This window comes from Syngnathus scovelli, chromosome 14 (genome assembly GCF_024217435.2).
Source record: "Syngnathus scovelli strain Florida chromosome 14, RoL_Ssco_1.2, whole genome shotgun sequence".
In the NCBI taxonomy this organism is placed as follows: Eukaryota; Metazoa; Chordata; class Actinopteri; order Syngnathiformes; family Syngnathidae; genus Syngnathus; species Syngnathus scovelli.
In genome coordinates this window covers 12,629,770-12,642,861 of record NC_090860.1, presented here as the reverse complement: position 1 = coordinate 12,642,861, position 13,092 = coordinate 12,629,770, and the positions used below count along the sequence as shown (strand labels likewise).

Genomic DNA, 13,092 nt, shown 5'->3' with positions numbered 1-13,092 from the left:
CTGCAGCTAAATGGAAATCTGTCAAACTTTTTCTGGTAATTCAAGTGAATCTTGCAGGCCAAGTGGAGCTCTCACGTTTCAACTAACATGATCACGACAGTGCTTGTCCTCATCCTGCTGCAGACGAGAGGTAAGAAATCATGAACGAGCAGGAGAAAAGCCACATGGAATTGCTTAACACTTTTTCTTTTTATCTCACAGCCTCAGCATCAGAGGTAATGGTCCACCAAACGCCGCCATTTATCCTCAAGACACTCGGGGAAGACACCAATGAAATTACCTGCTCTCACAGCATCACAGATTACGACGTCATTCTCTGGTACAAACAAAATCGTAATGGCACCATGGAGTTCTTGGGCTTCATCACTCAGGTCTACCCCATGCCCGAGGATCACCTGAACGGGAAGGTGGAGTTTACCGGAGATGGCCGCCGTCAGTCCCAGTTGATCATCAAGAACTTGAGCTTAAACGACAGTGCGGTGTACCTCTGCGCAACTATCACGGTGCTGCAGATTGGCCCTTCAGCCGTCACAAAACAGGCAAGCCGCACTTATCTGGGTGAAATATCAAAACTAACACCTGCGGCACCCGATGGTGATATCATCAGTTCTCGCATGAGTTTCACAAGGTAAAACGTCATCCAGACATCGACACAAAAACACAACTAAGTCAATCAAATCAAATCGGTAATTGATAGAATATATATCTAGGATTTGATGAATACTTCAAAAGTAACAGAAATAGACTGCAATGCCCACTAATTGGATTGTTTTGTAAAACAAAAAAGCTTCATCTTTAGCCCGCTATCATGCTAATGCTAACAATGGCAACATGTGGTCGTGTTATCATCTGAAGTGTTTCATATTTGCAGCCATCTAGTGGTCAATGGAGGAAATGTGCCTTGATGCTACAGGCTATTGGGGATTGGTTGTTGTATTGAGGCGCCACCTATTGGACTCATTTGTTCATGACACAGCAAACATGAGACTTGTTCTTGATTTCATACTAAACTATGTCAATGCTAAATCCCCAAAATATTTCTTTAGTTTTAGAAAGCGTTCGATGCCGGTATTATTGAGGTGTTTAAAAAAAAGCAGCAGCAACTAAACAATTAAGCATAATCATATAAGAAGGACTGATGTCATGTCTTTCAAACAGAAATTTGAATTACTGTTGGGAAGCTAAACTTGATGATTATAAATATTTAATTTGACAACTCTAATTTGCCCTGTGTAAACCTTTGCAACTGAACCCTTTAAAATATCAACCGCAGAGAAATACAAACTCAGATGGCTTGAAATTAAAATTGAATACACTTAAATATGAAATGATGTTTTACTCAAACAGTAAACCCAGATAGTTACTATGAACAATTTGTTATATCACAGTGTTCATGTCTATAAGAATGTCAAAGAGCAGTGACTTGACTTCTCACCCAATTTGCAAAAAGGAAAAAAAACTTTTGACCCTATGGCTTCAAAGAGATTTACCAGTTTAATGTCGAGTCATATCAAGTTGATTCCAGATTTGTGGCTCTTTCATTTTCTAATTCTATATATGCAGAAATGATTAACCCGTTCATACATTTTATCTGGTAAAATACTTTAAGCACCATCATCTGGTTAATAAGAACTGCCCTCTTAAATTGTTCACAAATTTAAAAAAAACAAAAACAAGTGAATTACCATTTATTCAGACGTTTTCAAACAACAATGGTTATGAAATGAATGAGGTAAATGCCCATTTTTTCCTTGATAACTCAACGCATGGAATGACAGACTTTGCATTGTTTAACATTTCAGTGAAACCTTTGGAAAAAAAAAATCGACACCGTAGCGTCGACGTCAATACCGTCAACACTGAGTCATCCCTTCATTTTGGGACGTCAACACTCGTCCAACTTTTTTACGCTCGGTTTAGTGCACGCCATAAAAGACCAACGTTATTCATCGCAAGCTACCTTCATTTGTGCATGTTGAGCAAATGTGATGCAATACCCAACTATAATCTAAAAAGAAAATACGATAAATATCTTACAGTATAAAAGTGGTTTTTAACGGAGTAGTGTAATCGTCGCGTCACCTTTCCACGCAATACTGGATCTACGTATTCACCAGCAGACGCATTGAAACCGGACCATCATGGCCGCCGTGGCTGCTCATCATTGACGGCAGCAGATGAAACCGGACCACCTCATTCGCCATTATGGCCCCGAGGGCAGCTTTCAAACCGGACCAACATGGCCGCCGTGGCCTTCTATTCTACACGGAAATAGTGAAATTTGCTATAACAGCTGTAGTGGTTGCCAAATGTAATAATAATTATAATAATAATAATGTATTATCCCATTAAAAATGTTTTAATGAACATTTCCACTAATTTGACTAATATTAACCAGAATGTATTGCAGAAATTAAGAGCTGATGAGCAAGAGAGAGGCAAATTTGATAATTGTTTTAATGTATATTTTTAATGTTTCAGTCTACCGACCACTCAAACATGTCAAGTAACTGTAAATGTTAAGTTACTCCAAAAACCAGAGTGGCTAACAACTAGCACCTTAGCCACTAGCTAACTGTCATGCCAATCTTATTAAATTCATTTTTAATTGCCAACTTGTCAAGCAAACAAAGACAAAGCAAGCTTTTTAGGAGGTTAATGGTGCACTGACTGCCTAGTCAGCTTGGAGCTATAATATAATAAAATTCAAATAGGCAATCTTTAAACCTAAAGGTTGGGTGACATAACAAAGGGCTTTGATGGCTTTTAAGAGGCTCGGTTTGTCCTGCCACTTTAGTGGGTGGATCGTAGACATCCACGCCATCTCGCCAAGCGAGTCCAGAAGGAGTTTCATGCGCTCCTCGAGTTCGGGGAGGAAACTTGATGAGAGCTCGGCTGGTGAGTACCTCAACCACTCCAATGTTACACTACAAATTCTACCACCATTTTTTAATGCATTTAAAATATTTTCATACAGCTTCTTCATTGGAACTTATGAGTAGTACTCAATATGACTTGTAATGTAGTGGTTCATATTTCAGATTTTTATACAGCTGGTGTGGGCTCAATTCCTGTTCACGTCATATGGCATACTCAGATGTTTCCTGGCATTGGTAGTGGAGTGGTTCCAGATTTGGTACTGTAGTGGTTTTAAATTTGTATCAAAATTAGTTACATTTGATTTGAATGGAGCTGGTGTGGGCCGAGTCTCCTCTAACATGCATATTGGAGATCCTCATTTTCTGTCTCCCAAATTTTTTTGAGATCTTTTCATTTTTTTTTGTCCAAAACAGCTGGAACATTCAATGTCAGTATTATTAAAAAATTAAGGAAGCATATGCTTGTTAAGCCTGTGTTAAGAACCATTTATTCACCAGATACTATGACGTAATTTATAATTTACATTTTTTATTTGGTAGAATTTGAAGTGAGCTGAGGTGGACGCTTAGAAGACTGCAAGTCAAAGTGGTACGTAAGTCAACAACTTTTAACTGGTTCGATGTTATTCATATTAATTCACCAAAACATGTATTATTCGATTTTTGTAATACAGATACACATATTTGTTTGAAAATTGAAAAAATTGCAATATTAAGGGAGTAAAAAATGACTATTATTATAGCCTTAATATGTATTTGTTGCTTTTATTTTATTTTATTTTGTTGCCTGCAATTTATATAAATAAATAAATAATTAATCATGATTGTGCGGCCAATGTTAGCTCCATGTTTTGTCCCAGGAGATTTTAGGCAGCCCGGAGTGAACAGCATGGAGCACTTTCAGACGCTGCCCACTGACGAGGATGTCAAGTGGGACAAGCTGCTGGACAACATTTTGAAGTCGGCCGACGCCATCCTGTGGGGCTCCACGCCTGCCAGCGTCCCACTGCCACCGGAGCCACCGGAGCCACCGCAGCCTCCACCGCTGCCACCGCAGCCGCTGCTGCCACTCCTGCCACTGCTGCCACCATCACCTAAAGAAGAAGCCCATCCTCTGTCCGTCACGACTGCAGCGAGCGAGCCCAAAGGAGCCATGGAATTGTTGCCCCTGGCAGGCGGTCAAGATCACCTGGAGCTGATGATGGAGGGGAGCCCCGCGGATATGGACGATGAGCTCTCCAACGTTCTGGATGACTTTTGGTTGCCCGACTATCTGGGTGGCCAACCGGGTCCTATCAACATCCATGACCAGGTAACCATCAGACACCTTTCAAACCCTCCTGGATTTGTTAAGTAGCCCAAAAAGTTGGGTCGTCACTTTCCATCTAATTTGGGTTTAAACTTATTTCAGAGTGTGCTGGGTAAAAAATAAAAATAAAAACTGCCTTTAAGAGGCCGTGTGAGCTGTGGCCGACAGCAGCTGCTGCTTGAACGTCATCATTGTCGTTTGTTTTACCGTTGGATGGAATACTCAGCGAAGAGGCGATTAAAGCAACGCAAAAAGGGCTTCTCAAGATTGCCGGGTGGACATTGTTCCCTTGCAAAGTTTCTCGTGCTTGTGCCTGTGCGTGTGTTTTCTCCCCAGGACGACGACGTCATGGTGATGCCAGCGCACGACACCGTGAACCAACCTCTTCTTGGAAGGCTGTAAGTGACAAACTCTCATGTTAAGATCATTTTAAATCGTCAGATGTTTTAAAAGGTCGATAGCGAGGTCATGATTCGCACATAGCAGATTCGAACTTAGCGGCCGTGAGCCGTTCGAATCGGTTTGCATCTGCCGCTAATTGTGTTGTGATTCATGTTTTGCTCTTTTGCAGGATTGATTTCCGCTCAGAAGAGGCGCACATGTATGTGGAACTCATGATTTGTTTGTTGGAACCTCGACCACATTGGCCTTGGCATTTTTCACAGGGCCTTTTAATCTTGGTTTTATTTATGCATGTGTAGTAACGGCGAAATGATGTGCGGGGCGTCCTCGTCATCTGACTCACTTGAAGTTCCAACAGAAGCCTCACCGACCATGTAAGTATATATTTTTTAAAAAGAAGCAAAATTCACTTCGCTCTTACCATTTGTGTTTGTTTGTGTAGGAGTTCCAAAAGCCAAAGCTACAGCCACAGCCAGCAGGAAGGCGATCGGCCCTACATCAAGAAGCCACCCAACGCCTTCATGCTGTTCCGCAAAGAGCAGAGTCCCAACGTGGTCGCCCAGTTCAACATCACCAACTCAGCGGCGGTCAATAAAATCCTGGGAAAAATGGTAAAGTAGTTCGCTTTCTCATTTTCATGCCTCACCACGTAAGGGGTTTGACCTGTTTGGGGTTTCCGCAGTGGAAGTCACTGCCCAAAAAGCTGCAAGCCAAGTATTACCAGCAAGCCGAAGAGCACAAGATCCTCCACAGCCTGCAGCATCCCGACTGGTCCTGCACTGAGAACTACGTAAGAACTAATACACAGGAAGATGCTTTTTTTTTTTTTTTTTTTTTTTTGCTGAAAACATTTGACTTTCAGAAAAATTTTGTTCTAGTCACAAGTGATATAAATATTTTAAAAATATATATAATAAATTTAAAAAATCTTGTAAATGAACATTTTCTTGGAAATATATGTAAAAAATTAAATCTCAATGTTTTAATTATTTTTAAAAAATGCAAAATTCATCTCTGAGCAGAAATTATGGATGAGTACATTGTTTTTCCCAACTAAACAAATGTAACCACCGTTTTTTTTTGTGTGTGTCAGGGCAAAAAGAGGAAGCGCGATCGCAGCAGGCACTGCACCAACTGCCCGAGTAAGTCAGGTGACGTCATCACACGAGGTACACTTAATAACATGCGTGTTTCCCCCCGCCCCCGCCCTTCCCCATCTCATGCAAAGAGTCACTGGAGGACGTCGCCCCGGTGGCCGACCAGTGCTGCGGCGCAATGGGCCACGCCCCCGGCGAGGACACCCTGTGCCGTCATTACCACAAGAACGTCGTGGGGGAAACGCACACGTACGCGCACACGCGTGGCTGCTGACACGCCCACGGATCGGGTCCCCCCCCCCCACCCCGGCCATAACGTTATGTACAGTAACCTACCTTAGTTGAGGATTTAAATTTGATTTCCCCGAAAAACATGTAAATTTGAATTCAAGATGAGAATAGTACAGTAAACATCATCAGGGTGTCCCGCTATTTGATTTTTTTTTTTTTAATTCAACTTTGCTCCAACGCTCGTTTATAATGTAATACCAAAGTTGACCACAAAGTAGCGCTAAACATACTGAATTGAAGTCAACATTTCAAAGGTAATGAAGTACTTGAGCTCAATTTTTATTGAATTTTATCTCCCGTGATCCTGCATTTTATGCCTACAAAAAAGTGCCAGTTGCAGGCAGTTTTTTTTAAAACAATTTTCATCTCTGGACATGATTATTGATGCATATTGTGAAAAGTCTGTTTGGGAAAAAAAAATGGGTTTGTTTACTGTAAACATGGAATCAGTACATCATTACAGTTTGTGCAATATTTTAGTGTCATCCATTACACTTGCTCTCAATATATTTTCTGTATTTGTAGTTTTAACGTGACCTTCAAATAATAAATGCCGTAAATGCTACAAAAGCATGCCCAGAGAGAAAGACGCTCTTGCTATGTTGGCGGATGTCACATCGCAGCGGTGGATTTGTGGATGATTTGCACCTGTTCCCCAGAATTAAGTTTTAGGCTTACTTAACCCTAACGTACCCACCACGTAGCTCCGCCCCTGCAGCGGACCTGGCAGGCAGGCGTTTTCAGATGCCATCTTGCAGCGTCTCTCCCTTGTCATTTACAATGTTGCCAGTTGTCGGCCTCTTTGTCTCTCTCCTGTGTGCCGTTGCTGGTAAGAAACTTCATGTGTGACAACGTGTGACACCTGAGAACATGCTCACTGATGGGCTTCATTGCTTCCAGGAGATGGCAAAGGGGTCTATCAGAAGTCGGATCTGCTAGTCCGCTTAGGCCATCCAGCCCAAATGCACTGCAGCCACAACCTTGGCGGGAACTACTTGGTCATGTTTTGGTACCGGAAGACTCCAGGAGGGGGCTTGGAGCACATCCTGAGCACCACCCCCTACAAGAGCAGGCCCGAATTTGAAGAGACCAGTTTGGGCCACGTCTGGGCCGAGCAGGCGGAGGCACAGAGTGGATACTTGACTCTGAGGGAGGTGCGGCTGAATGACACCGGAGTCTACTGGTGCGCCGCTGGCACAATTCACGGTGATGTGAGACTTGGCGAGGGTACTGCAAAAGGTGCCAACCACACACATTGGTTTAGTTTACTACCACAATAGGAGGGAGACCTAGAGCTTACGAGTGACTTCATGGCCAATCAGATGAGGCGGATTAGTTCAAACTATGACTAAACAGGAAATGTCTTTGTCTTCCCAGCTGACACTTGAGCCATCATGTGCGCGTTGTTCTTGTCCTTTCTTTTTATTTATATCCCCGCACAGGGCATCATCACCAGAATGGACCAAACCCCGGCCGACGCCATCAAGGTGGCGGGCGACGACGTAATCATGAGCTGCAACCACTCCAGCGAACGAGGTTTGAACATGATCTGGTACAAGCAGACCTTTCTGGCAGCCGCCTTCATCCAAGTGGCCCGGACGGGTGTGAAAAATGTGGTGGTGGACGCTGACGTGTACCGGCTGACTGGCAGCGCCTCTCACTCGTCCCTTGGCGTCACCCGCCTCCGGCCTTCTGAGAACGGTGTGTACTTTTGCGCCGCCACGGAGGCGCGCACAGCAATGCATGACCTCGTCAGCCCCGCAACAAAACGCCTTAACCCTTTTTGATATATTCTACAATACACATTTGTGTTTGGCTGTGGTTAACTTTTTCTTTCACACTCATCTGGAGAGTCAATGAAAGAACGTCTAATCTTTCGGGGGTTAGAAGAATCCGGAAACCACTGCGTGCCAGCCAATCAGCTTGTCGACTGTTGCTCTTCTAACAGGCAGGAGTGAAGAAAAACTCAGCAGTCACCTCATGTGACCCACCAGACGATGTTTCTCTCGGTGCTGAGCTTGGCTGCTAGCGTTACTCTGCTTTCAGGTAGCGTTATCGGCACTATGCTAAGCTAATTGTTAACTGGAACGTTGGTGTTAGATTTGTGCAAGACTAACTGGAGTTTTTTCTTCAGGACAGGATGTCAGGCAGAAACCCGCCGATATCGTGGAGGCGGCGGGCCACTCTGTCACGATTGAGTGTACGCACCGCATACCGGGCTACAACATGATGCTGTGGTACCGGCAGCGCGGCAGGGGCATGCAGCTCATCGGGTACATGTACTACGATAGTGTCACGATGGAGCCCGGGCAGGATGACGTCCAGCTGACTGGGAGCGCCGAATCTGGCGAAACGTGCAAGATGGTCATCCCCGCACTGCACTGGAACAGCAGTGCTGTTTATTACTGTGCACCTAGATACCACGGTGCAGTGTCGTGTTGAATCGTGATGTCATAAACCTTATCAGAGTCCCCCTAATACCACAATGCACCTGGATCCAAACATTCCAAGCACTAGAGTAGGAGTGGGTGCTTCATTTGGTGGTTGCTAACATTCCACCTTACACGAACCATAAGATGATGTTCACTGTTTATAGTCGGCTTGTCTAGTAGAGTTTTAAAAATGAGAGCAGATTTATTAAATACAGATAAATTGTATTAAATGAAACATTCAAAATTCGTTCAAAAGACCAACTCTTCAGTGAACGAGTGAACGAATTCTTTTTTCAGTTCATATGACTTCGACCAGTAGGTGTCAGTAATGCGCATTGAAGCTGGTGCCACCCGTAAAACAAAATGAAAAAGAAAATGACGTGTGACAGTGAACGTGTTGCGTCTTTTTTTTTATTTATACCCCCGCACAGGCCATCACCAGAATGGACCAAACCCATCAAGGCGGCGGGCGACCATGTAATCATGAGCTGCAACCACTCCAGCAATCGAGGTTTGAACATGATCTGGTACAAGCAGACCTTTCCGCCTTCACCCAAGTGGCCCGGACGTGTACCGGCTGACTGGCAGCGCCTCTCACTCGTCCCTTGGCGTCACCCGCCTCTGGCCTTCTGAGAACGGGGTGTACGGCTAACTTTTTCTTTCACACTCATCTGTTGAGAGTCAATGAATGAACATCTCATCTTTCGGGGGTTAGAAGAATCCGGAAACCACTGCGTGCCAGCCAATCAGCTCGTCGACTGTTGCTCTTCAAACAGACAGGAGTGAAGAACAGGCAGCACAGTCACCTCATGTGACCTACCAGACGATGTTTCTCTCGGTGCTGAGCTTGGCTGCTAGCGTTACTCTGCTCTCAGGTAACGTTATCTGCACTATGCTAAGCTAATTTTTAACTGGAACGTTGGTGTTAGATTTGTGCAAGATTAACTGGAGTTTTTTCTTCAGGACAGGATGTCACGCAGAAACCCGCCGACATCGTGGAGGCGGCGGGCCACTCGGTCACGATTGAGTGTACGCACCGCATACCGGACTACGACGCGATGCTGTGGTACCAGCAGCGCGGCAGGGGCATGCAGCTCATCGGGTACATGTACTACGATAGGGTCACGATGGAGCCCGGGCAGGATGACGTCCAGCTGACTGGGAGCGCCGAATCTGGCGAAACGTGCAAGATGGTCATCCCTGCACTGCACTGGAACAGCAGTGCTGTTTATTACTGTGCAGCAAGGCCCCACGGTGCAGTGTCGTGTTGAATCGTGAAGTCATAAACCTTATCAGAGTCCCCCTAATACCACAATGCACCTGGATCCAAACATTCCCACACACAAACGATAAGATCATGTTCGCTGTTTATAGACGGCGTATATAGTAAAGTTTTAAAAATGAAGAGTAAATTGAAAACAATTGAAGAGAAATGAAAACATGGACACAAGAGCACATTTATTAAATACAGACAAATTGTAGATGAAAAATTCAAAATTCGTTCAAAAGACCGAATCTTTTCAGTGAACGAGTGAACGAATTCTTTTTTCAGTTCATATGACTTCGACCAGTAGGTGTCAGTAATGCGCATTGAAGCTGGTGCCACCCGTAAAACAAAACGAAGGAAAATGACGCGTGACAGTGAACGTGTTGCATCTTTCTTCTCTTTATTTATATCCCCGCACAGGCCATCATCACCAGAATGGACCAAACCCCGGCCGACGCTATCAAGGTGGCGGGCGACCATGTAATCATGAGCTGCAACCACTCCAGCGAACGAGGTTTGAACATGATCTGGTACAAGCAGACCTTTCTGGCAGCCGCCTTCACCCAAGTGGCCCGGACGGGTGTGAAAAATGTGGATGCTGACGTGTACCGGCTGGCTGGCAGCGCCTCTCACTCGTCCCTTGGCGTCACCCGCCTCCGGCCTTCTGAGAACGGGGTGTACTTCTGCGCCGCCACGGAGGCGCACACGGCGAGTCATGACCTCGTCAGCCCTGAACGCCTTAAATCCTGTTCCCTTTTTGATATATTCTACAATACACATTTGTGTTTGGCTGTGGTTAACTTTTTCTTTCACACTCATCTGTTGAGAGTCAATGAATGAACATCTCATCTTTTGGGGGTTAGAAGAATCCGGAAACCACTGCGTGCCAGCCAATCAGCTCGTCGACTGTTGCTCTTCAAACAGACAGGAGTGAAGAACAGGCAGCACAGTCACCTCATGTGACCTACCAGACGATGTTTCTCTCGGTGCTGAGCTTGGCTGCTAGCGTTACTCTGCTCTCAGGTAACGTTATCGGCACTATGCTAAGCTAATTGTTAACTGGAACGTTGGTGTTACATTTGTGCAAGACTACCTGTAGTTTTTTCTTCAGGACAGGATGTCAGGCAGAAACCCGCCGATATCGTGGAGGCGGCGGGCCACTCGGTCACGATTGAGTGTACGCACCGCATACCGGGCTACGACGTGATGCTGTGGTACCGGCAGCGCGGCAGGGGCATGCAGCTCATCGGAGCCATGTACTTCAAAAGTGTCACGATGGAGCCCGGGCAGGATGACATCCAGCTTACTGGGAGCGCCGAATCTGGCGAAACGTGCAAGATGGTCATCCCCGCACTGCACTGGAACAGCAGTGCTGTTTATTACTGTGCAGCGAGGTACCACGGTGAAGTGTCATGTTGAATCGTGGAGTCATAAACCTTATCACACATTCAAAGTCCCCCTAATACCACAATGCACCTGGATCAAAACAGTCCAAGCACTCAAGAGTAGGAGTGGGTGCTTCATTCGATGGTTGCTAACATTCCACCTGACACGAACGATAAGATCATGTTCGCTGTTTATAGACGGCTTATCTAGTAAAGTTTTAAAAATGATGAGTAAATTGAAAACAATTGAAGAGAAATGAAAACATGGACACAAGAGCACATTTATTAATTCGTTGAACGATTCGTTTGAACGAATCTTTTGAGTGAACTGATTCTATAGATTCGTTCACCTAAAAGAACTGGAATGCACATCACTACTGCAGTGTAGTGTTGGCTCGTGAGTGAACGATGGGTTCAAAAGAACGAATGTTTTCAGTGAACGAAGTGACTGTAGGCGTCGAAGTGAAGTGGAGACCGCAAGGAGAGTTTTCAAATAGGCCCCGAAATGTGTGGTTTGTTGCCTTTTCTCACAAGCCTTTTTTATTTTGTTTGTCGCAGGATTGTCGTACTCGGCAACGTCACGTCCACCGCGACGGTGGTCCTGGAGGTAAATTGTCGGCCGCAGGCAATTTAGCCCGTGAGCAAATGTTTGCAGTTTCTTACGATGCCATTTATTATTTCTTGCAGGATTTTCGCTGTCTAGGGAGTGCACAATCGACTTTGCGTCGCGTCGTTGCGCGTTTTGGTGGTATTTTAAATGTCTTCCGCGTTTTTTTTTTTTTAATGCTGGCCAGCGTTTTTTCATTCGTTTGTTTGCAGAAGGTTCGTAAATGACGCCGCCGATAAGCGCGTGTTTGTCTGACTATAGGAAATGTTAGTTTGACTCTAGTCAACTAAACAATTTTTTAAATTATTTTATATTATGCGTGTGCCATTTCCGCGTTATGCAAACTGATAAATGTAACGAATTCGTTACGTCATGTCCAAATCAGAGCAAATCCATTCAAAGATGGCGCCCGCCCGCGCACCAAAGCCAAAGGGTGCTAGTGGAATTTTTCCCCTTGCCAAAACCACCACAATATGTCTGCCTTTCAGGATTGCTGGGGCAGTGGATCGGACGAGTGCCTGCACAGAGAGGGACTGGACAGGACCGTGAGACCAGAGGGTAATACTAAAAAAGTTTATTTGTAGAGCACCTTTCATACAAGAAATGCAGCTCAAATCCCTTTACAACATAGAAAAAAATTATAAGCATTGAATTCTTCATATAGGAACAGACATAAAAAGAAAACAAAAACCTTCATGTATGCATACGCAATTAATAAAGGGAGCTTAAAATAGGAGCAAGCTTCATGTGGGCATTCTTGTGAATAAAACCAACAGTGGTGTGTTTTCTTCCTGTTGGCGGTCTTGTAAATAAAGTCAACTTTGGCGTCAGTCATCATTCGCCATGTGGCTCAATGATGGTGCGTCTCTTGAATGTGAAACTTGTTGCATGTTTTGTTACAGGGCTTGATGTCTTCATTGGCTGTGTCCAAAAAAGGCTGTTTCTGTACAGTCCAGGTTGCTGCTCAAGTCAATTGAATTTATAAACATAGCGTGTAACTTCCAGAACCTTAGCTTTCAATTCAAAGCAGAGTTGCGTAACTACACGGCCAGCCTCTGTACATGTACTGGGTGCTACCACCAAAAGTCCCAATGATGGTGAGCAGCAGGGGGGGGGCCCCATTTCAACCCCTTACACTGAGTGCCAAGCAGGGAAGAAATGAGTACCATTGTTATAGTCACTGGTATGACTCGGCAGGGGTTTGAACCCACCACCTCCCAATCTCAGGGCGGACACTCTCCTCTCAGGCCACTGAGCTGGTAAACACTTGTATCGTAGTATAACACTTATAGTCGTTTTTAAATAACGTGTATACCTATGTACGCCTAAATATTGTTATCCAATATATCTACTGCAATTTCACATTAGATTGCTGGTTTGAAATTTGCTTTTGATATTATTTTTAATAAACATTTATGTTAAA

General features: G+C 44.5%; 1 protein-coding gene, 1 long non-coding RNA gene and 1 gene segment (V, D, J or C); all 3 read left to right on the top strand.

The window, feature by feature from the left end:
- Positions 1-87: 87 nt before the first annotated feature.
- LOC137840930 (T cell receptor beta variable 5-1-like) lies at positions 88-3,763 on the top strand. The segment is given in 3 exon segments: positions 88-130; positions 202-539; positions 3,740-3,763. Coding segments are annotated over 3 exon segments (405 nt in total).
- Positions 1,882-6,565, top strand: LOC125981057 (transcription factor 7-like 1-B). 4 transcript variants are annotated; one of them, XM_049740893.2, is made up of 11 exons: positions 1,885-2,898; positions 3,042-3,136; positions 3,420-3,468; positions 3,740-4,191; positions 4,525-4,586; positions 4,760-4,789; positions 4,890-4,964; positions 5,033-5,201; positions 5,273-5,380; positions 5,684-5,732; positions 5,819-6,565. In XM_049740893.2, the coding sequence occupies exons 4-11, from the start codon at positions 3,769-3,771 to the stop codon at positions 5,959-5,961; spliced, it is 1,059 nt and encodes a 352-aa protein (XP_049596850.1). In that variant the 5' UTR covers positions 1,885-2,898; positions 3,042-3,136; positions 3,420-3,468; positions 3,740-3,768; the 3' UTR covers positions 5,962-6,565. The 4 variants fall into 4 exon arrangements, with proteins under 4 accessions (XP_049596851.1, XP_049596852.1, XP_049596850.1 ...); XM_049740894.2 differs by lacking the exon at positions 3,042-3,136 and having other exon boundaries at positions 1,882-2,898; positions 3,743-4,191; XM_049740895.2 differs by lacking the exon at positions 3,042-3,136 and having other exon boundaries at positions 1,882-2,898; positions 3,722-4,191.
- Positions 6,566-11,092: 4,527 nt separating this feature from the next.
- Positions 11,093-13,092, top strand: LOC125981141 (uncharacterized). Of its 2 annotated transcripts, XR_007485835.2 has the most exons (3): positions 11,093-11,669; positions 11,750-12,227; positions 12,572-13,092. It is a non-coding gene; the product is annotated as an uncharacterized lncRNA (long non-coding RNA). The 2 variants fall into 2 exon arrangements; XR_007485834.2 differs by lacking the exon at positions 11,093-11,669 and having other exon boundaries at positions 11,676-12,227.